We start from the raw sequence: 27,406 nt of genomic DNA on the forward strand, positions 1-27,406 counted from the left end.
GCGGAAGTGGAGCTGTCGGGGAAGGCGGCGGCGAGCGGCGAGGAGGTGAGCGGGTGAAAGAGCCGCGCCCTGAGCCACTGCGCGAGGTGAGGCGGCCGCTGGCGCTCCGGAGCGTGGCTCGGCGTCTCGAGTGGGCTGGGGCGGGTGGGGAGAGTTGGTTTGAATGGCAGCTATGTGTTGCACATCTGGAGGCGGTGGGGAGGGGAGGCGTGTTTGGGTCCCCACGACCCGTCTTAACCCGCTTCTGCAATGCCGTTTCCTGGATTCGCCCAAGCGGGGAAGGAAGCTGTTCGGAACCGGGGTTCGTGACGCTTCCAAGCCGCCCCAAACCAAGCTGAGGTCAAAGCCGCGTTGACCTCGCCGACGTGGACCCGGCTTGGGCTTGCACATGGGCGTGCAAAGGGTGAACTTGACTGGTAGACTCGCGTCTCCTTGCAAAGAGGGCTCGGCTCCGGGATATCCTGGCTGCAACCCAGAGCTCCTTGGAAGGCCTTTTCCTTGCCCTCGGCGGTGCGTGGGAGGGGCTCCCTTTTGCAACTGCAGTGTCAGGCGAGGAGAACGGCGAGGCTGGCGGGGTTGAGCCACGAGAACAGACCCGTTCTCTGGGTTGGACCAGCTCGGGATCCAGTTGTCCTTTGGGGGGGGCGGAGAGAATCTATTAAGATCCATTCTCCGAGCTTAATGCCCAGTTTAACCTTTGGTCCAAATGTGAAATGAAAGAATGTGAAAAGCTTTGTGCATGGCTTTTCCTGAAAAGCATGGTTAGAGCCTTTAAACGCTGCAGAAGTGTGCTGCATAACTCTTCCATTTAGCTTTTTAGGGGCTAAAAAGCAGCTTTTGAGAGATAATTTGGCTAAAATAGTCGAGTTCCCAGACTATGGCAGTAAAAGATGGAAGTGGCCTGCCAATTCCAATATTCTTAGTCATTGTGGGCAAGGAGGAAGAGACTGACGCAGCACTACATATTTTGCTAGTAGACCTAAGCAGAATTAGGGCTTCAAGATCAATTGCACAGTTTGAAGAGAGCGAGCAAGGAAAACCTGCTTGCTTGCAGAAAGCAGGTGTTGTCTTTAGGGGAAGGAGAATGGTAGCTAGTCGGAATTCATTTTGGAATATGTCTTTGAATGCTCTGCGGTGTAATGGGAAATATGTGAGCATGAAAGCAGCAAGAGAATAGAAAAATTCAGTTTCATGCCATTTGTGGTTGGTCCCCTAGGGTGTATTCAAATAATGTGATTGGAATAGAGCCACAGTTTATTACTGGTTCAGGAGAAATTTGAAGGTTAAATGAAAGATGTGTAAAGATGTGCTGACTTTAAGCCATCAGTTGCTTTGAAAATGGGTGTGCATTATACCTTAGGGACAGTTACTGAGTATATAAATTGCACTGTGCTACAGTATGTCTTGATTTTGCTTTGCCATGATCTGGAAACCAATTGTGGCTTATTTAAGAAATGTTTACTGATACTTTAGACCAGATTATTTACAAAATAACTCTTAGCTTGGTTTGCACTAGGCTGCAAAAATCTCTTTGTCTTATCTTATTTGTCTCTCAACACACAGGAAAAAATTCCCATGTTGTAACTTGCAGATCAAGAGTTGTAAATTCCCAGTGAGTTGCATAGAGGAATTAAGATCTTTGGAAGCTGTACAATTAGCGGAAGATGAAGCTGTTGTAGTATTCCACTCCATGGACAGAATCATAGGCATGTAACTAGGGTCAATATTAAGTTTAACACAGGAAGTAATGTGTAAAACCACAGAGAAGAGGAATATGCAGCTGTGTACTCAATCAAGCCAAGTAGTTTCGATGTTAATCCAAGAGAAAAATCTCTTCTCAAACAAAATATATAGTGAGTGGTGTGGGAAAGGTAATAATCCCACATTGTTATTGTGAGATCTGTACAGTGATGATTGGATTTGTGTAATATTTATGGGTTTGGTTGGTTGTACTGTAGACTTTTTAATGTGGTTCCTGTTCTTATTCTAGGTTTTAATGTTGTGTTCTATTTTTATTATTATGCAGTGGCTGTTTTAATTTTGTCGTAAAGCTGCTATGAGTCTTTATAGACTTGGCAGCATAAACTCCATTGAAAGCAGAAACAGACACATACCATTTTAGATAACTACTTGAATCAATGGGCAATAATCCCCAATAGGGATATTGTCAAAAATGTACTTTTAAATGTTAGGGAAGACATTTCTATTGGCTACATTCAGACATCATTAAAGCACAATTGGCTGAGTTCACACATGCTAGGCAATAATGTTGATTGGATATGCTTATTAACCCAATACAAGGCAAGCCACTTTGTTGGGGTAATGTTATGCATGAATTTGCCACTAAACCTTGGCTCCTGTTGTAAACTCTCTAGGGAATTAGCTTTGTTATTGAAAAGGAGAATTCAGGTACAGTAAATTACATAGTGATGCTTTCAAATTGCTTAGCCCTGTGTTTTTAACAGCATGTTGTTCTCTTAGTTTCTGCTGCTGTTTTCGCCCTGCCTACTTACTGTAGGTTTGTCAGCAAAATGTGGTTAAGTATCCCTTCCTTGTTCAAAGTCCATCTGATACTAGCCCAGAGCAGTAGCACGTACACGTTCAGTTGGTGAGTTTCTCTAAAGTGCCTCTTTTGACAACTAAGCTTTGAACAATATAATGTGACTGACTGGATCACCCTTCCCCAAGATTAGAACCCATTCTAAAAAATCTGCTTGGTTGCAGATATTTATCCTTTAAGGCAGGGGTCTCCAACCTTGGCAGCTTTAAGACTTGTGGACTTCAACTCCCAGAATTCCTCAGCCAGCTTTGCTGTGAAAATGTGAAAAGTCCACAAGTCTTAAAGCTGCCATGGTTGGAGACCCCTGCTTTAAGGGTTCATTGATGGTACCAGTGTTTGAGAATGACTGAGTAGAAATCACTTTGCATTTGCTAACTGTAGAGCACAAAAGCTTCCCCCACCCCCCAAAAAAAGGCTTGTCCAAAAACAAAGGTCAGTGATACACTGAGCTATTTGATCCTTGTAGGGATGATGCTTTTACTGCTAACTATACTTGTGAAGTAAAAGTAGATGCTGAACTTTTGTGTAAGCTGTGGCTAGTTTAATGTTACATTTGCACTGAGAAATATGTAACTAGTGCAGTATGTAAAATCTCCTGTTTGCAGTTTTTCCCCGTGGAATCTTTTTAAGATGGTATTAAAAGTAAAGCTGCTTAATTCAGAAACATTTCATCCCTTTAAACCAGGGGTGTCCAACCTTGGCAACTTTAAGACTTGTGGACTTCAACTCCCAGAATTCCTCAGCCAGCAAAGCTGGCTGAGGAATTCTGGGAGTTGAAGTCCACAAGTCTTAAAGTTGCCAAGGTTGGACACCCCTGCTTTAAACCTTGGGCTTACTTGATCAGTGATAGTTTCTGAAAAACCCGAGTTCTCATTATAGATAGAATTTTATATGTGTATGTCTTCAAATCAATCTTGACTGCTGACAGTTGTCCAGGCAGTTTTCTTGGCACCCATTTCTGAAGTGGTTTGCCCTTCCCCTCCTTCCTTCCTAGGGCTGGGAGAGGAGAGGTCCAAGATCACCCAGTGGGGCCAAATCAGAACTAGAGCTCACAATCTCTTGATTTCTGGTTCATTGTCGTAACACTATGCCAAACTGGGTGCCATAGATAGACATGGATTTATGCATTTAAATTTTACAGTGTTTTGTATTGCTCCTTCATAGACTTGGTGCTATTAATTAAACTCTGCAAGGGCCATTGCTTCCCAGTAGGAAGGCAAAGTTTTAATGTGGTTGAAAAGTGTATGCATTGGTAAAATGTTCCCACCTGAGTATCGGAAAAACTTAGGGAAGTTTTACATTCAGTAAAACCAGTGCAGACTTTCTTGGTATTCTGTGAAAATATTTCTGGTGTCCACTTCCAAATAGGACTGGGTCTGCTTCTAGCTTCAGGCCTGCAACAGTTTGAAAGATTCCTCAGGATTAGTAGCAATTGCTTGCAGCTTTGAAGCTCAGCTTGGTGGAGAAAATGGGTTTGTTGTTCAAACAGACCATTATGGTATGTAGTAATAGACTTTGGTCTATTCTGTTAACAAATATTAATTTGTTTTAATGAAATGTAGGTAGATACTTTCCAAATTATTTATTTGTATCCTAATTATTATTTATTTGTATCCTGTATAAAGTATTTGTATCCATTAAAATATGTCCTTCAGATTTATGAATATCAAGAATAGAACTTATTTACTGGAATCTACTCTTTATCCCTCGACATGCTTTGCTGGAGTGATGCTGTACTATTCAGGTCTAACAACATGATAGCGTTTTAGCTAATAGTTATCAGAAATTATTAATTTTCTAATATTGGGTAGATAATTGTTGCAATGGACAGGGTTTATATATTGTGCGAATCCATGATCTGGTTTTGGCTTAATATGATGCATGAACACAACCAATTGTGTGGTTTTTTTTTTTTTAACAATCCAATTTTGTTTAAGGCAATTAAGCTGAAATTTAGTCACTGCCATGTTTAAAAAGAAAAAAGAAAGCTACCCATGATTGAATATGTACATTGCACTCAGCCAAAATATGATTTGATTATTTTTGGTTCAGTACACTTGCATTCAGCTGTTGTGGGTTGCATAAAATGAAGATGGGATATCATAATCAAGTATGGCATCACACAGTGTTGCATTCTAAAGCATGCTCTGTTGAACAACCTTTAATTGTCTGGATTCACAAATTGCTACAAGGCAAAGAATTCAAATGAGTGCATCCAACAGCTTTTCTTTGGCATTTTGTAGTCAAATGAGCAAGACGAAAAACCATGGTCTTTTTGAAATTATTTTGGGTGCCTTAAGCCTTGCAGCTAAGCCAGAAATGGTAGTTTACAAATCAAAATGTCTGTGTAGTCAGAATGCACACAGTCAAGCCAGACAAGAGATTATGTGTGGGGAACTATGGCCTCTTTATGACCAGTAGACTTCAACTCCCAGCATGGCTGGGTCAGGAATTTGGGTGGGGCGGTTTGAAGTCCACAGGTCATAACGGACCATTGTTCCCACCCCAGTGTAAGATAATACAGGTAGTCTTGACTTATGACCACAATTGAGCTGAAAATTTATGTTGCTAAGTGAGAAATTTATTGAGTGTTGCTCCATTTTATGACTTTACTTGCCACAGTTGTTAAGCGAATCACAGCTGTTGTTAAATTAGTAATACAGTGGTTAAGTGAATCTGGTTTCCTCATTGTCAGAAGTTTGCAAAAAGAGATCACATGATCCCAGGACACTGCAACCGTTACAAATATGAACCAGTTTCCAAGTGGTCCAAATGCAAATCACATGACCATGGGTATGCTGCAGTGGTCATAAGTGTGAAAAATGGTCATAAAGTCACTTTTTTCCAGTGCTGTTGTAACTTTGAATGGCCACTAAGCAAACTGTTGTAAGTTGAGGATTACCTGTATGTGAACTCACCCTCCATTTGGTTGGTACATTTTGCATAGTCGAATTTCTTTTAAAAAAATGTCCCATTGCACCACCAAAGTTTGCTGTGAATCATGGAGAAGCTGATTTAACTTTCCCTGATCCTTCCCTTTGATTATGATATACCTGTTTTCTGTTTACCAAAGATTACGAGCAAATTGCTTTGGTTCTGGAAAATGTATCCTAGTTTTCCATTCCAGTTTCCTGCATGAGGATAGAAACTCTGAAGTCGTGTAATCCACTTACCCCCCCCCCCCCCCCCCCCCCCCCCCCCCCCCCCCCCCCCCCCCCCCCCCCCCCCCCCCCCCCCCCCCCCCCCCCCCCCCCCCCCCCCCCCCCCCCCCCCCCCCCCCCCCCCCCCCGGGGCGGGCCCGGGGGGGCCGGGGGCCGGTTGGACGGCCCGGAAATGTCAATCCACTTGGAGGAAAAATCCCCTTTTGCGATGACCCAGAATGTAACACAAACATAACAAAATCCAAAACGTAAATAAATGTCCTTTAATGCCTCCAACTTGTCCCCCCTGTTCAGTAATTCTCAGTTGGAGATAAAACTTATATTCAAAAATAGTCTTCAAAAGAAAGCAATACAGTCCGAACTTAATGAGCAGATAGAGGTGAAATAAACAACCCAAACCAAACTATAATAAAGGAAATTCCACAACTTGGACCAGGATAAGTAATTACTAACTTCAAGGAGATAACAAGGCACAGTCTGTTGGAAGGGCGCCAACCAAGATAACTTCAGCCCAAAATAAAACAGGCTTTGCTTCTGGCAAGGCTGTGTTGTAATAGTCTCTCTCATATACTATTCTCCCCAGCTGCAACCAATGAGGGGGATCATGGCCGCTTCCTCTCTCGTAAGCCAAGTTGTTGCCTTCTCCGTTCTTCGCTGCGTGTCCTAGGATGAAGATGGGATGGGCCTGGTTCTTTCTCTGAGTGCCCAGCCAGCCTCTGTCCTTTCCCAGCCTCCGCCACACCTCCAATCCCTGTCGGCTCTTCTCCCTCTTCCTCAGAGTCCAACTCTAACAAGGGCATAGCACCTTTCCTAACAGCAGATATCAATCAATTCTGTAAATATTCCATGTTCCCACGTGCTGTCTCCAGTACCGGCAAAATTTAATGGAAAAGCTTGGGAATAAGTGGCAGCTTAATGAAAAGGAACTTTTTCTGAATTCATCAGCCACCCTGGGATCAATGCTTTTTCTGCAAAGAGGAAGTTGAAGAGTTTTCTGTTACAGGAATGAGGAAGCCTCCTTCCTCTTTGAAGCCTATGTGGTGACTTTGGAGGCGAAGTGTTGCTTCAGGCAACTTTTGGTTCCTTATTGGGTGGATAAGCACTAAACTAGCCTGAAACGGGTTTGAGTAGCTCGCAGTTCAGTACTGTAGCCAGGCGTTGTCTTGATACGCTGTATTAAGCCAGCCTCACAGTGAGCTACCCAGGTAGTCTTCAACTTATGACCACAATTTAGCCCAACGTTTCGGCTGCTAAGCAAGACATTTCTTTTTGAATGCCTTGAAAGCAAGGCAACGGTTGAGTTGTGTTGCATTTTATGACCTTTTCCCATGGCTACTAATTGAATCACTGCAATCTGGTTTCCCCCGTTGAGTTGTTTGTCCGAAGCTGACTGGGAAAGTGGCAGGTGGTAATCCCATGGCTCTGGGACAAGGCAACTTGTCATAAATACATGCCAGTGGCCAAGCATCCAAATTTTGATGATGTGACTATGGAGATCCTGGAACAGTGATGTGAGAACTGGTCATAAATCACTTTTTTCAGTCCTTTGAACGGTAACCGAACAAACAGTTCCACGTTGAGGGCTACCTTGTACCATTTGTTTATTCAAGTGCAGTCCTTACATGCCTGCCAAGGGTCTCCACCCACCAACACACTTGTGTTACCCTGGTGTAACCTCCCTTCCTGTAGAGCCTGAGATGGCACTATGATGAAGGGTGGGTGGGTGGGTGGGGTCTGAGCTGTCATCCTTTGTATCTCATTAGTAGCTGCCTCCGGCCCTGCTTCACTCTCCTGAGAGGTCTTCGTTTCATAGCCCATGAAATTTACATCGCGCGGTATCTCTTGGAATTTAAATCATGAAAATGTCTGAAGTCTTTCTAAGGACACTCAGGGGTGGTTTTCAGAGCGCAGAGTTGCAGGTGGCGACAGTGGATCAAACATCATTTTCAGATCTAACCAACAGAAGGTTTTATTTTGACTAGAGCTGTGATTCATGTTCCAAGCAAGAGGAATGATTCATTGATCAAACGGCATAACCGGTTAAAAAGTAGCTGGCCCCTGGTCCCTCTTGGCATTTCCATAAAAGGAAGAGATGGAGGGAATGAGGGCTATAAAGGACCTCCCATTTGTAAAGATAAGAGTAGGTTTTGTCCTCCCCTGAGGAAGGTAGCTTTCAAAACTGAGGCGCCACCATCCATTATTTAGTATTCCTTGGAAAATAAGGTTGGGTAGGAAAGCAGACAAGGGTGCTTTTGTTTGTTATCTTGGACACCTGCTTATCTTGGCACATGCCCACCCTAAGCCTGGCAGACTAATTTAGCTAAAACCATTGCCCCAATTTGGAAGTTGGGCTTTGGATCTCATGTTCATGCAACATTTCTCTGCGCCCTGTTGAAGGAGCCCAACCACGACCATCTCTTGGCTTTCGCTGTGAGCTAAAAGAACAAGGCTGTTCCTTGAAGGAATCCCTTCCTTAAGAGAAGTCGAATCGTGCAGCAGTTCCAGAATCTTAAAAAGTCGAAGGAATATAAAGTTAGATTGTCTGGTGAAGGTTAAAGCAGAGCATGTCCTTCTGGCAGTTTCTGCTGACATCAGGACTGAAAAGATTATGTTTTATGGATTTGTTTCTCGATAAGAGATTGGATGGGAGATGAAGCGATAAATGTTTGCAACCTTAATAGAGCGTGAAGAGTCACTGCATTTGTTTATATTTATGGGGAAGGTTGAAAGTCACTTCTTGCGTGTTTCTTCATCGTTTTTCTTGCGCTTTTTTACTTTTTATTCTTTGACTTGTATTGGATTTTATTGTACTCCAGACTGTTAATAAAATCATATGCACACCTGTAAGAAGCTGAACTAGCTCAGGCCCCAAAAGTCGTCCTTCCAAACTGCAGCCTGCCAGAAAGTATGTTAATCACATTCCGTTTAAAATGACATTTAATCATTTGTCCTAGTATGACCCAATGTGGAGCTGCCTCCCCAACTCGCTACTTGGAGACCATATACAGCCTTCCACCCCCACACAATTGAATCTCCAGATCTGCTCAAAGTTCAAATGCTCCCCCTGGATGAAAAGTCTGTTTGAAAGCCATTGTGGAGGCAAGTCCTTGTGTGGGATAAGAAAGGCAAATGACACCCACAACTTTCGGTGTCTGAATACAAACTCAGCAACCGACAATCCCCAGCCAAGCTAATTCATTAGCATGAATACAGAAGAGATTGAAGGATACCTCTACTGGGACAAGGGGATTAGAGATTAAAATGTTCCAATTACTTCCACCTGTTTAATTCTTATTGTATATCCAAGAGACAGGCTGCCCTACCTCACACGTAGAAAGAACATTGTTCACCCACCTGTTTATTTCTGTATAAATTGCTGAGTGGTGAATATTGTATTTCTGCTCTGGGCTCAGTTTCAGTGGAGAGGGGTTTTGTTTTGTTTTTTTGGTCAATGTTCTGTAAATAAGCTTCCTTTCAGTGTTTGGCTGTCAGGTGATTATAAAAAGGCCCTGCATTTTAGCTTCCTCCTAACGCCATGGTCAAATTTAGCAGGTGCTGAAAGATGACAGAGCTGCAAGGTCTAGTTGAACGACTGGAGAAAGCTGTGGGGCGACTGGAGATGGTGTCTCGTGGTCCTGGTGTGCACGGTAGCCATGGGGACAGCCCCCCAAAAGGTAAGCTCCCTGTGCCAGATGATATTCCAAGAGGCTGACTCTACTCTTGTCCCCTGAGCATATTTGGGCAGCATGTGTCTCTGGCCTTTTCTGTGTGGACCAGGTTAGCAGCTCACTTTTCCTTCCCTGTACAAGTCCCACCAGCTCTAAATCAAAAATATATAATAGCACTCGGTCAGATATGATCCTTCCTTCCTTCCTTCCTTCCTTCCTTCCTTCCTTCCTTCCTTCCTTCCTTCCTTCCTTCCTTCCTTCCTTCCTTCCTTCCTTTCCTTCCTTTCCTTCCTTTCCTTCCTTTCCTTCCTTCATTCTTCCTTCCTTCCTTCCTTCCTTCCTTCCTTCCTTCCTTCCTTCCTTCCTTCCTTTCTTCGCATCCATCCATTCATTTTTCATCTCACCTTTACTGCTTTTATACTCAAGGCAGCAAATATATATAATCTTCCTACTCCCCCCACAACAGCCCTGTTGGGGTGCACTTACCTCCTTTTTAGTCACAGAGTGCTACTGCACACTGCCAATATCAGAATGTTTGTTCCTTGCTTTTCTTTTTCCTAATTAAAGAAAAGCCAGCATGCTGCAAAATGTCAGCATGTAGCATCTGCCCTCAGTTTCAGATTATGATAAGTGGAATTAGTAGGAGGCCTGTGAGGCAGCCAGAGGAGGAAGAGTAAGTTAGTTCCTTGGCATTGGCCATGCCCACATGGCAGGTCTTTTGTGAGAGCACCCACAATATGCTCTCAGCAATCCAAATGTGTTCACCCACTAAAAAGCACTGCCTATAAATAGGGCACCCTGTGAAAGTGTGTGTTCTACAAACCACGTGGTTGGAACTTCTGATGGAGTGAACTGTAGTCTTATCGTGCTTGGAAGGCACAAAGTTTAGGAAAGAAAATATATTTTGGGAGTCAAAGTAATTGGAAAGGAGAGTGAATTTGCTTACTAAGGTTGGGCCACATCTTGGAGTTAATCTCCCAAAGATAATTTGCACTCCAAATTATCTTTTGGAGATTAGCTCCAAAGCAGCTGCCCAGCCCTGGTAAGCAAATTCACTCACCTTCCTAACTCCTCCTGCTCTCAAAACATACAACTTTAGTGTCTGTCTGTAGCCCCTTAAAACCAGCTGCAGTTTTCCTGGGATGACATGCATGAACCTGGGAAAGAGACAGCTGCTTTAAAGGGCTTTGCTGTGTTTACATATTGAAGTCCCTTTTGGAGATTGTATCTCTGGCACTAATGCAGCTCAAAATCTTACTGCATATTTGATATGTAACAGCCTCAGTTCTCATCTGCTTCTTTTCCTTTTTCAGGAATCGCTGAGTTTGTGCAAGCTTTTGATGAGCTCTTGGCAGGTCCAGTGGCTGCATACATGAAGATCAGCAGAGAAATTGGCAGCGAAGTCCAAAAACATGTATGACTCACGCTTCCTTCCTGTTTCCTATTTTGAGTGGACATAAAACACCACCCCTGATATCTTTGGCAGGCAATCAATTGAGGCTAATGGGCTTTTTGCCCAGAAACGGAGGTGGCACGATCAAGCTCACACAATAAATGATGAAGGGAGACCATGTAGCCCCTATTCATACACTTTGTTAGGGGGGTTGGCAATACTTTGGGAGTCCTAAAACTTTGGTGGCCAGAGACTGCAAAAGAAGAAATGTTTAGATTCTGAAGACTGCAGTCATTTGGGCATGCCATCTTCAAATCTCTCCAGAATAGAAAATTCAATTTTCTGAGGAACGAGTTTGAATTAAAAATAGGAACTTGGCCTGTATTATTTGTCATGGGTATTGTTTTTGTGCAAAAGGATACTATACCCTTCTCTTGAACTACTGGCTGTTGTGTTTTCTAGATACCTGCACTGACAGGAGAATGGGATATTTCTACGTAAATTCTTAGGGTAGCCTTTTAAAATAAGCTACAAAGTGGGTTAAGGAGCATTGAGACTACTCAAAGGATTGTGTTTTTTTTTTCCTTCCTGAAGTGAGATTGAAACTAAATTTCCTTCCTTTTCTACAGTTATCCCAGCATATTACACCAGCACTGACCTATTTCTAAAATATCTCTGTCCAGGCTTTAGGAAGCATTGCAGAAAATATTAACTTTCAGCAGAAGAGAAAGATATAGCTCAGGATTGAATTGTTCCTCAGCAACACTTGTGACGTTGCCTAGATAGGTAATGAAATATCTGCAAGCAAACAAGCTCAAAGAAGTCCACAATATAATGCTATTTTAAAAATACCCGTTATTAGACAATTTTACAATACTAAGAAATAATGCAAACTAAAATCAGAGAAAAGACATGAAAAGAATAGAAACAGAAAAGAGCTGAGGGGGAAAAAGAATCATTAACTCCCAATCTTCTTACAACAAATACAGGCCAATTAATATTTCCCCATCCCCTATGAAATTAGATACACCCTCACAATATATTAGTTTTTAAATCTTCTCTCTTCCACTTTTTCTCCTGCAAAACCCATCTTTCCTCTCCCTTCTCCAGGAAGTCTTCTAGCCTTGATTAATACACATATCAAATCTTAATTATGTGATGGTTTGCTCCATTATGGATGGGCACTGCTTAACCAGCATTTCAAGGCCTTCGGCTTTGACTTCTATTAGCCATCCCTGCAAACTTATGTAAGGTCCTGATAGTGTGTGGAGGCTATTGTTTTAATGATATTTTTTGTTGGTTTATTTCATTGTTTAATTTATTTTTGGTTCTTGAATGAAAAGCAGCATGCAAATGTAAGAAGCAGTGTATATATTAACCTGTCTTACAGTCAGTCATTCTTGGAATTCTATTTTGCCAAACAATCATTGCGGCTAATTCATCGAGTTGTCTGTTTCTCTTTCTCTTTCAGGCCGAGATGGTCCATGCTGGGTTGATGACCGAGAGGACTTTCCTAGTAACAGCCTCACAGTGCCAGCAGCCCATAGCAGTAAGTGGAGAAAAACGTTTAGAATTATAGTGATGTTGCTCTAGTACAGGGGTCTCCAACCTTGACAACTTTAAGACCTGTGGGAGTTGAAGTCCACAAGTCTTAAAGTTGCCAAAGTTGGAGACCCCTGCTCTAGTTGTTGAGGCAGCAGGCTAGAAAGCAGGAAATAATCCCATCTTAGGCATGAAAGCCAGCTGGGTGACTTTGGGCTAGTGACCAGGAGACGGTGAATTCTAGTCCCACCTTAGACATGAAAGCCGGCTGGGTGACTTTGGCTAGTGACCAGGAGACAGTGAATTCTGTCCCACCTTAGACATGAAAGCCGGCTGGGTGACTTTGGGCTAGTGGCTAGGAGACTGTGAGTTCTAGTTCCACTTTAGGCATGAAAGCTGATTAAGTGACTTTGGGCCAATCCCCCTCTCTTATCCCAATCAAACTCACAGGATTCTTGTGAGGAAAATAGGAGAAGAGAAGAGAATTAGATCTATATACCACCTTGAGTTGTTTGTAAAAATAATAAAAATGGGATATAAGTCAAATGAATAAACTGAATAAATAGTTAAAAGAATTGGATTTTTTTTCCTCAGGGATATTTGCATGTGAACATGGAATCTTCTGAGCAGAGCCATCTTTGAAATAAATACTTTTTCCCCAAAAGCCAAGAGTTCAGAAAAACTAAATCATACCTCACCAAATGGTGGTATTAGGTATGATGTGTAGATCAGCAGGTTGACAAAGCTCACATTGAAACTTTTCTCTGATCCGAACAGCTTGCTGACCTCAAGGTCCAGCTTAAGAATTTACAAGAACATAACTATTTCCCCAAATTCTCTCATTTGGGTTCATTGTATACTATCAGGATAGTTATGTTGACTTTTCAAACTGCCCTAAAAGTTTCCAGGCTAGACTTCATTAAAATCTTTAATTAAGACTTCCTTCCTTCAGAACAACCTCTCCCCAATCTTTTAAAATGAGTTTTTACATTTCTGGGCGTTCTTTCTGATTAGAGGGAGGTTAGCCCAGAACTCTTGGGGAATTGTAACGAGTTGCATTTTTAAAAGATTGTGTTGCCTTTGAGCATTTTAAACTCTCCTAGTGCACCCAGGAAAGGTTACCCCCAAACAGACGAAGCTCAGGGGGAAGAAGCATCGATACTATACAGCAGTGTTTCCCAACCTCAGCAACTTTTAAGATGTGTGGATTTCCACTTTCGGCATGCTGCAATTGTAGGATTTGGTGAGGTTGGGAAACCCTGCCATACAAGCATGCAGGAAGCAATAGGAATCTACCCCTTTGTACTCCTGTTCTATAACTGCAGGTTCTACCTGGTGATGGAGGGTTGTAGTACAAGTAGTCCTTGACTTACAACCATTCGCTTAGCAATCATTTGAAGTTGCAGTGGCATTGGAAAATATGACTAATAACAATTTTTCACTCTTACGATTGTTGCAGCATCCTTGTCACATGATCAAAATTCGGACACTTGGCAAATGGGGTGTGTTTATGACAGTTGCACTGTCCCAGGGTCACATGATCACCATTTGTAACCTTCCCAGCTGGCTTCCAACAAGCAAAGTCAAACCAGATTTGCTCCATAGCAATAGCACTTAGACTTATATACTACTTCACTGAGCTTTATAGCTCTCTCCAAGTGGTTTATAGTGTCAGCCTCTTGCCCCCAACAATCTGGCTCCTCATTTTACTGACCTCAGAAGGATGGAAGGCTGAGTCAACCTTGAGCTGGCCAGGATCGAATTCCTGGAATGAGCAGTAAGTTAGCCTGCAATACTGCATTCTAACCACTGTGTCAGCATGGCATGATTCACTCAACAACTGCAGCAAAAAAAAGACCATCAAATGGAGCAAAACTTGCCTAACAACTGCCTTGCCTAACAATAGAAATTTTGGGGTCAGTTGTGGTCATAAGGATTTACGACCTAATTAAAACCTAATCATTGCAGCTCGATTGATGTCTTAGTACAATCCACAAACCAAGCAGTTCTTTTTTCAAAGGACGGCTGTTAAAACAAACCAAGGGTTAGCACGATGGTAAATCTAGACCTTGTGGGTCAATAGATCACAGTTCAGTATTACACATGAGCTGGCCCTGGTTTAATTAGAAGGTGGAAGACAGATGGGAGGAGAACATTACGCCATTCCAAAAGGCAAAATTAAAAATATGATAATGGGTATTTTCTATCTACATGCTTAATCCCGGGACATAAAAACAGTAGCATCAATGGGAATGGGCAGTCTTATAAATTATGATCAAGGAGAACCCTTAAGCAGCAAGAGGATTTGGGTGCATAAATAATTCACTTCTTGGTTTCCCTAATTTTGCAATTGCAGAGTAACTTCTCCGTCGTGTTGAAGCCAATATCGGATCAGATCCAGGTGGTCCAGAACTTCAGGGAGAAGAACCGTGGCAGCAAATTCTTCAACCACCTCTCGACAGTCAGCGAAAGCATCCCTGCACTAGGCTGGGTCGCCATGGTAAGGAATTGGGGGCTAAAACCTCTCCGTGGAAAGTTGCTTCCAGCTTCTCAAGGATGATATTAGCTTTGCCAGTCTTGAATGCTGACAGGGAAGAGAGAGAGAACACCTTTCTCAAGCAGAATATTTCTATCTGTTCAGACACTGCAGTCAGACCAATAGAGTTATTTCACTATTCCCTTTATCATCTTTGGTGTACAAAACTCATAAACTCCTCTCCCTACTCACCATGCAGGCTGGTCCAAAAACTCAAGTTTTCTGGTTCATGTTGAATTTCCAACTCAAATTTCCAGGAAGGTAGCAAAATTTTACTCGATTCTTACTGCTGTCAGAAAGGCCCTAATTTTGTCCTGGTTAAGGATGCTGAATCTGCACACCTATTATTGTTTTTGCTCTGTATTACTCTATTTTTTATATATAGACCGGTTGGAATGTTATCAGTATTCTCCTGTAAATTGCTTCTTGTGTACTATTTTTCTGGTCTTTGGCTGTAAATTAATTAAATTAAGATAGTTTTCCTGCCGAGATGAAAAGCTTATTTTCTGTGTTGTTTTCTTTCCTTGTAGGCTCCCAAGCCAGGCCCTTATGTGAAGGAAATGACAGATGCCGCCATGTTTTATAGCAACCGAGTCCTCAAAGAATATAAAGATGTGTACGTTTTCTTTCAGAAAGCTGCCAAGTAGCCTCTGTTTCTTAGAGAAAGTAACTGGATACAGTGTCACATAAAAAGCATTGCCCCCCATATATATATATTTTTTAAAATAAAAATTAATTATAAAGTTTTACTAGTTGATCTCTGGTTGAGTAGGAATAATACAGCTAGTCCTCAACTTGCAACCATAACAGAGCCTACTTATTACAGTTTTAAGTTGTAATGGTCATAAAGTGTGTCGCTATGTGACCGAATCCATTTTAATGACCTTTTTTGCGGTGGTCATTAAGCAAACCCATCGTTCGGTATGGAGCATTTTTGCCAAAACCCAGAAGTAAATGCCAACGTTTAGCAAAAATATAAATCATATCACATGACTGCAGGATGCTGCATACTGCTGTAAATGTGGGGCGGTTGCCAAGCAACCGAAATACAGTAACATGTCCATGGGGTGTGGCTATTGGAACTGTGGAACTGGGTCATAAGTAGCTTTTGGGTGGGGGTCTGTCATAACTTTGAATGGTTGCTAAGCAACCGGTCATAAGTTGAGGACTACCTGTAACCCTACCTGCAAGAAACAAATGTACAGCTAAAGAGCAAAGGCAAGACTTTGGATGGAATTTCGTATCTTGCAGTGGGAGTGTTCATATCTTACTAGGTTTCATAAACTGGGCATTTTTAAAATCCAGAAAACTAAGACAGTAGTTGGAATGAAGAATGCCCCCCAAAAATAGTTTTAGGAAAATTTCATGGCAAAAATTAAAACTCCATTTATGAAAGCATGTGGGGAGGCAGTGTGGGGACCGAGAGATATCAGAAGGAGATTCCCTTAGATATTCAGTATCGAAAGTTAGGTTGATATCTAGAGAGGCTCAGTCCTCCAGGCCAGTGGTCCCCAACCTTTTTTATGCCGCGGCCCGGTACCGGCCTCAGCTGGGCGCCGCCATCTTGTTTTGATGAAAAAGTGCTTCCGGTGAGCTTTCTACCCGGAAAAGCTCACCGGAAGCACTTTTTCATCAAAACAAGATGGCGGCGCCCAGCAAACCAGCGGCCCGGTAGGATTTGTTCCACGGACCGGTACCGGTCCGCGGACCGGTGGTTGGGGACCCCTGCTCCAGGCCATGGTTGTCCCAAAGGTTTTTTATCAAGAGGCAACTGGACTTTCTGGGGGGGGTTTTTTGAAGAAGCTTCTTGGATGAGAAGCAAAACGTCTTCAACGAAAAATCAGAAAGTCCAGTTGCCGCTTAAAAAAAGCACCTTTGGGAAAGCGAGTTTGCTTCTCCTGCCAAAAAGCTTTGAGGAGTCACTTCTTCCAAGCAGTTCTGTCTGTAAAATGGAGGTGGTAAACTAGGACCCCTGTAATCAGCAGGCCCAACCCACTTAGGTTTTCTGGGTCGTCTTTCTCTAGTGATAAGAAGCACGTGGACTGGGTGAAGGCTTATCTCAGTATCTGGACTGAGCTGCAGGCGTACATCAAGCAGTATCACACCACTGGACTCACCTGGAGCAAAACGGTGAGTGCAACCTGCACATCCGTAGTTCAGGTGCTTCCTTGGGATATTTTCATTTGTCTGTTTATCAGATAGCCTGATTGGATGTTCTCCCCCCCCCTCCCTCCCTCCCCTCTCCATCCTTCCAGGGACCTCAGCCGACGGATGCGGCCAATGGATCTCGGGCTCCTGCTTGTGGGGGGCCACCACCACCACCTCCCCCTGGCCCGCCCCCCTCCAGCACCCGCCTCCCCAACTTCTGGTTCAGATTCCTCTACCTCCCGCTCAGCACTTTTTGCTCAGATCAACCAGGGAGAAGCCATCACTTCTGGTAGGTGGATTACTTCATTCAGCCACAAGTGAGCTAGCCACGATTCTGGAAGGTAGCTTAAATCCTTGGTGTGTGTTTTTTAAAAAAAATTCAAAAAAAAAGAGTCCTGGATGGAATTGTTCTTCAGTTTTCGATGCAGAGGATTAGTCCAGGGGATGAGAGTTTCTGCAGGGTGCAGTTTGAACTGCATTCCATAACCCAGTTTTGCTTGTTTTAACAGGTTGCCAAATGTCACAAATGTTAATTCTCTTACATGGACAGATGGTTGGTGGGGCTAAAGATAGCAGCAACTTGGACGTTTACAACCGAAAGCAAGTTAATGTCTTTTGAACAGTAACTTGGCCTCAGAATTGCAACAAGGACTTAGAAAGAGATTCTGGGAGCAGATTAAGTTGAAATTTAACTAGTCTGTGCTTGCACAGCCTTTTGAGGAAATAATGAAACGAGGGAGTTACATTTCCCAAATCTGCAGCCATAGTGACATGACCAATAGAAACAATTTGAATCATTGCTTGCATCTTTGGAATTCTGCACCCCAGAACTTGGTTGTTGTTTTTTTTCCCCATTCCTTTTTCTTGCATTAAACAGAGCTAATTAAACCCTGTGTCCTGTGGGGTGCCTGTGAATAGGGTAACCCCACAAGCACATTCATTGCCCTGCAAAACACAGAAAGGTTGTCAAGGTGTCTCTCTGGCTTGAAATTACAGCTTTTGTGCTACCTGGATACAATTGGAACACTTCCTGTCCTTTTCCGAATTTCAAAATTGCTCGATACTTTTTTTTTTTAAGCAAATCAATTTGGAGACGGGAGAGATTCCCTTGAGTCATACACCCATTAATATACCCCTTGATTATAAGTGCTTCATTTTCCCATCGCTTGGGTGAAGGATCCCATGTTAAGAAAATTGTTCTGACCCAAGCCTTGTTCTAATTAAACACAAACTGTATAAAAGCAAACATTTTTTCATGCGGCGCTGGGAATTCTGTGCATTCCCAGCCAAGAGACATTTAAACCTACCGTATATACTCGAGTATAAGTCGACCCGAATATAAGCCGAGGCACCTAATTTTACCACAAAAAACTGGGAAAACTTATTGACTCGAGTATAAGCCGAGGGTGGGAAATGCAGCAGCTACTGGTAAATTTCAAAAATAAAAATAGATACCAATAAAAACTTTCTCTAGGACAGCCTGCGAGCCTAGAGCTCAGAAAACAACGCGAGCCACCACCACACCACCACCTCCTCCTCCTCCTGAGTGGACTGAAAGCAGCTGGGGCTGAGGAAACGAAGCCAAGCGGAGCTGAAGCCACCTCGGCTCGCGTTGTTTTCTGAGCCCGAGCCTAGAGCCAGGCGCTTTCATTGCACGGCGGAGCTTCTTGTCTCGGGAAACACCGGGCGTCGTTGCTGCCCCCTGAGGGAGGGCGAATCTGGGCTCTTGTGATTGGGGGACTTCGTGGCTTTGGGTGGGAGCGGGACGGCTGGAGTCCACGAAGTGGGGCTTGCCTGCCCTTGCTGGCTGCCTCTGCTTCCTTAGGGCGGGGAAGGGGGCTCATCTGGACCAAGGTGAGTCTCCCCCTCAGTTTCCCCAGAAGGATCTTCCGTTGCTTTTGCCTTCTCCCTACGTCTTCCCTCTGTTAAAATCCCCCACACACACACACACACTTATTTTCGGGAGATTTCGTGTCTGAGCATTCTCACATGATGGTGGGTCTTCCCCCCTAAAAACAGTTAAAAAAAAAAAAACAATATATCCTCATGCAAGAACTTTTCTGCTTCGATTACCCCCATGCTTACAAGTTGCAAAGGAAACACGGAAGCAGGAAGCGGCTGCCCAGCTCCAGAGCTCCACACCATTTTTTTTCAGAGGGAATCTGACTCGGTATAAGCCGAGGGGTTTTTTAGCACAAAAATGGGCTGAAAAACTAGGCTTATACTCGAGTATATACAGTAATTGTCCGATATCAAAAGCAAGCCCTTTCAACGTTGCAAAAGGCTGCCAAGAACAGAAGACTAGTTACTGATTAAATATCCATCGACAGAAGTTTCAAAAGCAAACCGGAGTAAGCAGGGCTTCAGCGAGGACTCTGAGTCTAAAGAACTGCTTCCTGCAAAGAGCACATCCCCGAGGGCTGGTTTTTATCCCTTATGGGAGGGGCCATCACCTCCCAGCCTTACTCCCGAGTCGCCCTTGCTGCTTCAGCTGCTCTCGCCTTCTAGCAGCACTGGGCACAGGCTCCCCAGAGTCCTCTGCGTCACTGCTACCAGACTCCACAAGCCCCAAAGGCAGCACCCCACTTTCCGATAGTTCTGGCCTTATCCCTGCATCACACACAGCCCCCTCAGAGACCTTTGCTGTCTGCACCTGCTGCCGGCGAACCACAACAAATACTGTTCAAAGGGTGAATTGTCCTTAATTTGACTAATGAGTCATCTTATTGGTAAGAGGGGCAGCATATAACTTTAAGAAACAAAGAAAAAGTGAAGTTGGGAAAACATTTTTTTTAATTTTTTTTCATATAACCTTTGCTTGGTTTTCTGACACAACACCTCAAAACTGGACTTTATTTATTTAAGAGATTTGCATGGCTGTCCATCTAAAACAGATCTGGATGGCTCACACCCACAGATCGGTTGCATTAACCTTGTAGCGGACTTCCTCGTTGCAATGGGATGTGCTATTGCCTTACTTTATCCTTGCCAGAACTCAGTGAGTAAACACAGAATGATTTCGATATAGGTAATCCTCAACTTAACAACCATTTGTTTATTTAAAGTTGCAAGAGCAGTGAAAAAAGTGGCTTATGACCATTTTTCACAAGTCTGTTGCAGCATCCCCCATGGTCACGTGATCAAAATTCAGGCCCTTGGCAACTGGCATGTATTTATGATGGTTTCCTGGGGTCACGTGACCACTTTTTTGCGACCCTCAGACAAGCAAGGTCAGTGACAAAGCCAGATCCACTTAACAGCCGTGTTACTAATTAGACAACTGCAGTGATTCAACTTAACTAAATGTGACGGAGGTTGTAAAATGGGGCAAAACCCACTTGGCAACTGTCTTGCTTAACAGTGGCGATGTTGGGATCGATTGTGGTCATACGTTGATAACTAATGCCAGCTAAGATTGGACTTAAGCATATGTACTATGCTTACGTCCGTGAGATTGTACATATGATAAAATCATCTATCACAACGTCTTACCAGTTAATTAATATTTCAGCTTTAACTGCAACAACACGAGCACACAACAGATGTAAACTTAATGTCAACCACTCCAAACTTGATTGCAGGAAGTACGGTTTCAGCCACAGAGTGGTCAATGTCTGGAACTCCCTACCTGATTCTGTTGCCACCTGCTCAAACCCCCACTCCTTTACCCTCAAACTAACCTCTGTCGACCTCACCCCATTCCTAAGAGGTCTGTAAGGGGCGTGCATGAGCACACAATCGTGTCTACCGTCCCTGTCCTATAGTCCCCAATTATTAGTTCCTATTTCATGTATTTAAACTTATGTTTATTCTTATTTCTGTTATATTGTGTTTGACAAAATAAATTAAATAAATAAATAAACTACCTGTATAATAAGGCAAGCCATTTGGTCAAGTATTTTAAGTTCCCAAGACCTCACAATGCATAATGGGTTAACGAAAGGTCTGAACGCTGCCAATGATGCTTTCCTCCCCTCCTAGGCTTGAAACACGTGTCCGATGAGATGAAGACCCACAAAAACCCGTCGCTGAAAAGCCAAGGGGGCCCTCTACGAACGGGACCCAAACCCTTCACCGTTGCCAAACCTGCCTGCACAGTCAACATTTCCTCCAAATTGCCTGCCAAGAAGGAGCCTCCCATGCTGGAGTTGGAAGGCAAGAAATGGAGAGTGGTGAGTCCATAGGGTTTTTTCCCACCTTGGGAGGCTGGTTCTTTGCAAGAGAACCTCCTGGGTTTAAAAGAGTCCATCAGGCAGGAATCTGGGAAGTCGCTTTGCTTGCATGAGAGTGTATGAATTGTGTCGATAGATAAAGGCATGAGTTGAGGTGATGCATCCTTGGTTTTCAAGCCCTTGGGCGAGGTGGCCCCCTTTCTAATAGGAGGAGGTAGAGCCAGGACAAAACCTCAATTGCCTGGAAATATAACTACAGGTAGCCCTCACTTAGCAATCATTCAAAGTTACAATTGACCTCTGGTGAAAAGCACCAATTGGAGCAGGGGTGTTCAACCTTGGCAACTTTAAGACTTGTGGACTTCAACTCCCAGAGTTCCTCAGCCAGCTTTGCCAAAGTTGGACACCCCTGCATTGGAGGAAACATACTCCTTTAATGATCATGGTGTTCACTTAAGAACTGCCGCAAAAAAGGGCACATTCCCATAGTGGAGAAGGGAAGGAATCTTGAATAATAGCAGCTGCTTGTTCCCCTTTAGGAGAACCAAGAGAACGCCGCCAACTTGGTGATCCGCGACACGGAGTTGAAGCAGGTGGCCTATGTTTACAGATGTGTGAACAGTACACTCCGTATCCAAGGCAAGATCAACTCCATCACACTGGGTGAGTTCACACCTCTTCTTTGGGATTTTGTTGTTCAGTCACAAAGTTGTGTCCAACTCTTTCCAGACCCTTCTTCCCCCGTCCTCCACTGTGATGACCTGGGGCATGGCACAAAGGCAACACAGTCAGTTAATCAATAAGAATCCCTTTATTAGCTCCAACTTTGCCCCCAATGTCCTGGTTACCTTCTGGCTGGAGAAAAACTCTCCCAGGAACAAGTCCAAAACGTGGGCAACAAAAACTGTAACTATAAGTCCAATCAAAATGAGGTAATTATTTTGGCAAGGCAGCAGCAAGAATTCCAGGCACGGCAAAACTCAACATGGTTGGAAAGATGCCAGGAACACACATAAGCAAAGTCAATACAAGATAAACTCATGTTTGCTCCCAGCAGACACCGCACTCAACTTGTATCCCTTTTAAACTCTCATTCCCAGATGTAGCTAATGAAGGGAATCAGGGCCCTTTCCTCCCCCCGTAAGCCACGCAACCCACATTGCTCTCTTCTCCATTCCTGTGTTCCCTAGGATGAAGAGGGGGTGGGCCTGGATCTTCCTCAGAACTCCCTTTCCCTTGTTCTACTTCTCCCCTGCTCTGCCCAGCCAGACTTTGCCCTTCCCCAGTTTCTTCCACAGCCAACAGAGCCACACTCCCACTCCCTGTCAGCTGTTCGTCTTCCTCCTCGGATTCAGACTCCGATGGGCATGCTTCCTGGAGCTTACCTAAGTTTGTGTTCATTGTGTCGATGACACTATCTGAGTTGCTGAATTGAGGATTAAGTGGTGGAATTAGAACGTTGGATTTCTAGGACAAATGACTTGGAAGTCTGAACTGTCTGGAAACAGTGTAGAAAACAAAATCATCATTAAACTCTGAAACCATTTTGGCTCCAAGTAGAGCTTCCTTTGGAGAGTGGTTCATACCTGTCGATTCATGTGTATGCTTCTGTGATGAAATTAACTCCTGAATTTTTTCTTTCCAAAAAAGAAAGAGCACAAACATCTAGAAGGCAGCAGTTTATATCTAAGGATAACGTCCGCAACCGTCCTAAGTCAACTGATATAAAAACCTGTGGACTTCAACTCCCAGAATTTTCTAGCCACCAAGGTTGGACACCCCTGATTTAGATGATTTCAGACCTGCAGGAAACCCTGACATTTTAGGCTAGACTGGGAAGGCAGAAGTACTCTGAAAGAAAGGAATTCCATGCTGCTGACTGGAAAACTACAAGTTGCTGTTCATGAAGTCAGTAGTTGAGTTTGATTCAAATGCATGTGTGCTCAGCAGTGTGGTGATGGTGGTATTTTTGGTTTTCTTGCATTTGATAGTGGGGGGGGGGGGAGTTTTTATATTGGATTGCCCAGGACCAGTGAACGAACGATAGATCGTAGCTATGTTGAGGTTTATCTTCTTAAAGGAAACACTCCATGCTAGTCTCATTTTTCTCTTTCTCTCTTGCAGATAACTGTAAGAAGCTTGCGCTGGTATTTGATGATGTAGTGGGCATTGTTGAGATCATCAACAGCCGTGATATTCAAATCCAGGTAACGTCCCTGGCTCGTCTCATCTTGACAGTAACTTCCTCCCACCCGACATCTCAAAACAGTTGCCAGTGTTGGAGACGAAAATGCAGTAGCTCACCTTCCCGCCCTTCATTTCTATCTTACATTTAGGGAAGGGGTAGTAAAGCTGTGACCCTTAGCCAAATTTCTGCAGTCCTTTAGGAATCCATGTCCATTCTTGGTTTTAGGAGTCCATGTGTCCCTTCTTTTTGAGGAATAGCAATAGCACTTAAACTTATATACCGCTTTAGAGTGCTTTCCAGCCCTCTCTAAGCGTTTTACAGAGTCAGCCTCTTGCCCCCAACAATCTGGGTCCTCATTTTATCCACCTTGGAAGGATGGAAGACTGAGTCCACCTGGAGCCTTCTTAGTTTTAGGAAATCCGTATGTCCCTTCTTGGGAAAGTGTAAAAAAGAGGTTCAGAAGAAGAGACTAATGGATTTCAATTTCTGGCTTTGAACTTGTTCCTCCTGGTTGCTCTACTCCTGTCTACCTTTCAGCTTCTAAATGCACCATGAGGAAAATGTGATTTCCATAGAAGAAGAAAAAAAGAATCTTGCCCAGTCTCAACTGTAAGAGATGGAGCCCTTGGCTGTCTCTCACCATGGTCTTTTTTTTTTCCCCACTAGGTAATGGGTAAAGTGCCAACCATTTCTATCAACAAGACAGACGGTTGTCAAGTCTACTTGAGCAAGGGCTCTCTAGACTGTGAGATTGTTAGTGCCAAGTCCTCGGAGATGAACGTTCTTGTTCCTACGGACAGTGGTGACTTTGTGAGTTCTTTTCCATATTGCTCTGAAGGGGGTGTTCATTAAGGCTGAAAAAGGGGGGGGGGGATAAAGATAGTCCTCGACATACGGCTGTAATGGAGCCTGCCAATTAGGGTCGTATGTTGTGACCTGATTTTGCAACCTTCTTTGCGGCAGTCGTAAAGCAAACCCATCGTTTGCTAGAAGTAACCTGTTGTTAGGTTTAACCAGTGTAAAATGTGATCGGGTGACTGCACGATGCTGCAGATGGCAATAAAGGCAGCCATTTTGAAATTTGATCACGTGGCTGGCGGGGGGTGGAGTAGTGGCTGTTGGAACTTCAGAACTTCCCCTTTTCAAGTAGGCTGTAAATTTGAATGGTCACTAAGCGAACAATTGTATATCGAGGACTATCTTCATTCATAATAGAAACATTCCTCTCTTGCTGAAGCAGATAATGGTTTCAGAGAATTGCATTCCTGAGCAGATGTTCTTGGTTCTTTAACAGGAGAAGCAGGTTTTTCACTGGCAAAGGTCAATGCCCTAGCTATAGTCACACAGCATACTACACCTGGTTAGTTAATCCAGTTTCTGAATCTGCAAACAGTGAAACATAAAACTAGCTAAAGTTAGCTTACGGATTTAGGTTCATGCAGCAGCTGCCAAAAATAATGCGAAGTGAGCATGTCATGCAAACACTTCTGCTAAGTTAATAACTGACCTACTGCATGAACCTAGCCAAGGAGATGGAAATTAAAGAAGCCAAAACTTTAAACTTGGGGGTAACCATCCTCAGAATGAGCGGGGCTGTTAAGTTCAAGAATTTCCAACCAGAAATGGCACAACCGGAATGTGTCTGATTGAGGAAAGCTAGCATGAGGCGTATTCAAATCCAGTTCTTGAAAGAGATAGGAAGTCCCTGAGTTAAGAACATCTGATTTAACGGACAACCTGTAACTATGATAGGCTTTTATTACCAAAAATGGCGGGTGACATTGTCCTTCCTCAGACTGATGAACTAAGTTGCCTCTTTTCAGTGGTTTATGGAAACACTGTGTGGCTTCAGCAGTTTGTCAACTCAAGGAAAGAGAATGCCACCCACCATTTCTGGTAATAGGCAATCTGTTTGTAAGTATGAGTTCCAATAGAGGAGAATGTTTGTAGCTCAAGGTTAAAATAAGAGGTCCTTGATTCTTTCTGAGCCTAGTTTTCTTGCAGTCGTTTCATTACCAAGCTACATAACTTCATCAGTTCTAGTGGGGTTTGCACTCATTTTACCTTCAAGTGGCTGGATGTTATAGTCTGTGACTTCTGACAAATTCAAATTAAAGGCAGAGATAGGAACAGAACTCACTTATCTGGGGACTGCCTATACTTTGGGATGTAGAAGATACTGTGTCAATAAGTTTCTTTGCAGCTTTATGGTCCTCATTGATCTGCAATTAATACCATTGATAGCTGGAGAAAACATTGCCTTCTGTCACACTACGTCATCAAATACTGCTGTTGAAGGAAGAAAATTAGTGTTTTGGGGCTTCCCTCAAATATCACGTTGCCCAGCTGCTCATCACCTATGGGAAACGGCATATAAATTGGATGAATTACCAAATTATCTATAAAATTAGGAAAGGTGCCACCCAATGGGACCTATGCCCAGAGGCGGAGGTGTCCTCAGCACCCCGGTTGTCTATCTTCTACACCCCAATCAGTGGCTTATGTGTTTTGTTTCCCCAGAACGAATTTCCTGTCCCCGAACAATTCAAGACGCAGTGGAACGGGCAGAAGTTGGTCACCACGGTGACGGAAATCGCCGGATAAAGATGGCCTGGCGCTTCACGACCTCCCCTTCCTCTACCATCACTGCGGGACAAAAAAAAAATGCTTTCTGGGGACCGGCTTTTAGATTCCTTGTCCCTTTTTCCCCCCCCCAACTCTCAGTCTGCTTCTGTCTTCTGAAAGTCCTGCCCCCCTCCCCTCACTGAAAAATACCTCAGGCTGGGATTCGGGGGGTAGGGTGGCAGGTTCATTCCATTCTCTCCCTTGACTGGCAGGAAGGTGTGGCATTCACTCCCCCCACCCCTTGGTCAGGCAACACCCCATCCTTGTCGAATCGATGTAGGTGTCAAGCAGGCAGGCACCAAGGAGTGTCACTTAAATGAGGAACGTTGAGGGAGGGGGCAAAGTTTCTTTCAGGACATGGTACCCACCCACCACCCTTAATAGATGTTTGTGAAGTATGCTTGACAGGCATAAATTGGGGGAATCCAAGGGAATTATTTCTGTTCAACTAATCTCGCCAAGAGATGCTGAGAATAGCTTTGCTGGACCAAAGGCTGAAAAATGGGATGTGTAACATTCCTTCTCCCCCGTTTGCCCCCTTCCTGTGTTGTCCGTGTAAATTCTGTGTTGTGCCATGATGGAAGGGGAAAACTGCCCTGGTTTCAGGTGCCACAAGATTGGAACAAATTCTCCTTCCTGGGCACCTGTCCAGCAGTTCGAAAGCTGCCCCTCGACCCCTTCCATTCAAGCCCTCCTCCTACAAAGGGAAAATTGTACCCAAGAGGCCTCTTCTGAACAACAGTGTTCAGTCTTCCAGGACAGTTTTTCTCAGAATCTGTATCAGGTTGTTTTCCCTCCGGCCAGGGCAGAATTAAATCTCCATTCCAAGAGAAGTGTTTAATTGTTTGTAAGCACAATTCCATGGTGTGTTGGTTCCATTGCTCACTAACATTTACTAGCCCCATAGCATTAGCACCCCCTCTCTCTCTTTAGCTAGCTAGCTCTCTCTCTCTCCCTGCTGCCTCTCTGCAGAGAGTTTCGTGTCACACAGCACTCTGGTGATCGTGACCAGGTTGAAGGCATGGTACTGAAATGACCCACCACAGGGAGCTGCCTGTCTAACTGTAGTAATGCAAATTGCCTCTTCCCCCCCCTACTCCTTTTGCCACATTTTTGAGTTTTCCATTTGAAAACTTAACAGAAGATATACAACTCTTATTTTGAAACTGTCCTGTGACTCTTCTCTCCTGAGGCTTGTGAAATAAATAAATAAAAAACTTTCTTATGTACTTAAAATTATACTGAAGATAGAATAAAGTTAATGCCAAGTTGCTCATAAAGTGTGATCCTTACTAAGCTCAACACAAGTGTCTCTAGAGTTGATCGTTCATGTTCCATTGTTGGTTTTCTATAATTCTCACCAGAATGCTTGTTATCTCCTGCTTAAATAATCTCTGCCTTGGAGTGCTTTTA

The 27,406-nt window shown here is 43.6% G+C and overlaps 1 protein-coding gene across 1 annotated transcript; it reads left to right on the forward strand.

Moving 5' to 3' along the window:
* CAP1 (cyclase associated actin cytoskeleton regulatory protein 1) lies at nucleotides 1-27,273 on the forward strand. Its single transcript, XM_026680643.2, is given in 14 exon segments — nucleotides 1-86; nucleotides 9,274-9,395; nucleotides 10,703-10,803; nucleotides 12,254-12,331; nucleotides 14,681-14,824; nucleotides 15,391-15,476; nucleotides 16,885-16,990; nucleotides 17,116-17,211; nucleotides 17,213-17,297; nucleotides 20,990-21,180; nucleotides 21,720-21,843; nucleotides 23,305-23,387; nucleotides 24,035-24,178; nucleotides 25,889-27,273. Coding segments are annotated over 13 exon segments (1,434 nt in total). The 5' UTR covers nucleotides 1-86; nucleotides 9,274-9,283; the 3' UTR covers nucleotides 25,973-27,273.
* Nucleotides 27,274-27,406: the final 133 nt, after the last annotated feature.

Source organism: Notechis scutatus, chromosome 8 (assembly GCF_049901735.1).
Source record: "Notechis scutatus isolate UNSWTSFEM ecotype Mainland chromosome 8, rNotScu1.2, whole genome shotgun sequence".
In the NCBI taxonomy this organism is placed as follows: domain Eukaryota; kingdom Metazoa; phylum Chordata; class Lepidosauria; order Squamata; family Elapidae; genus Notechis; species Notechis scutatus.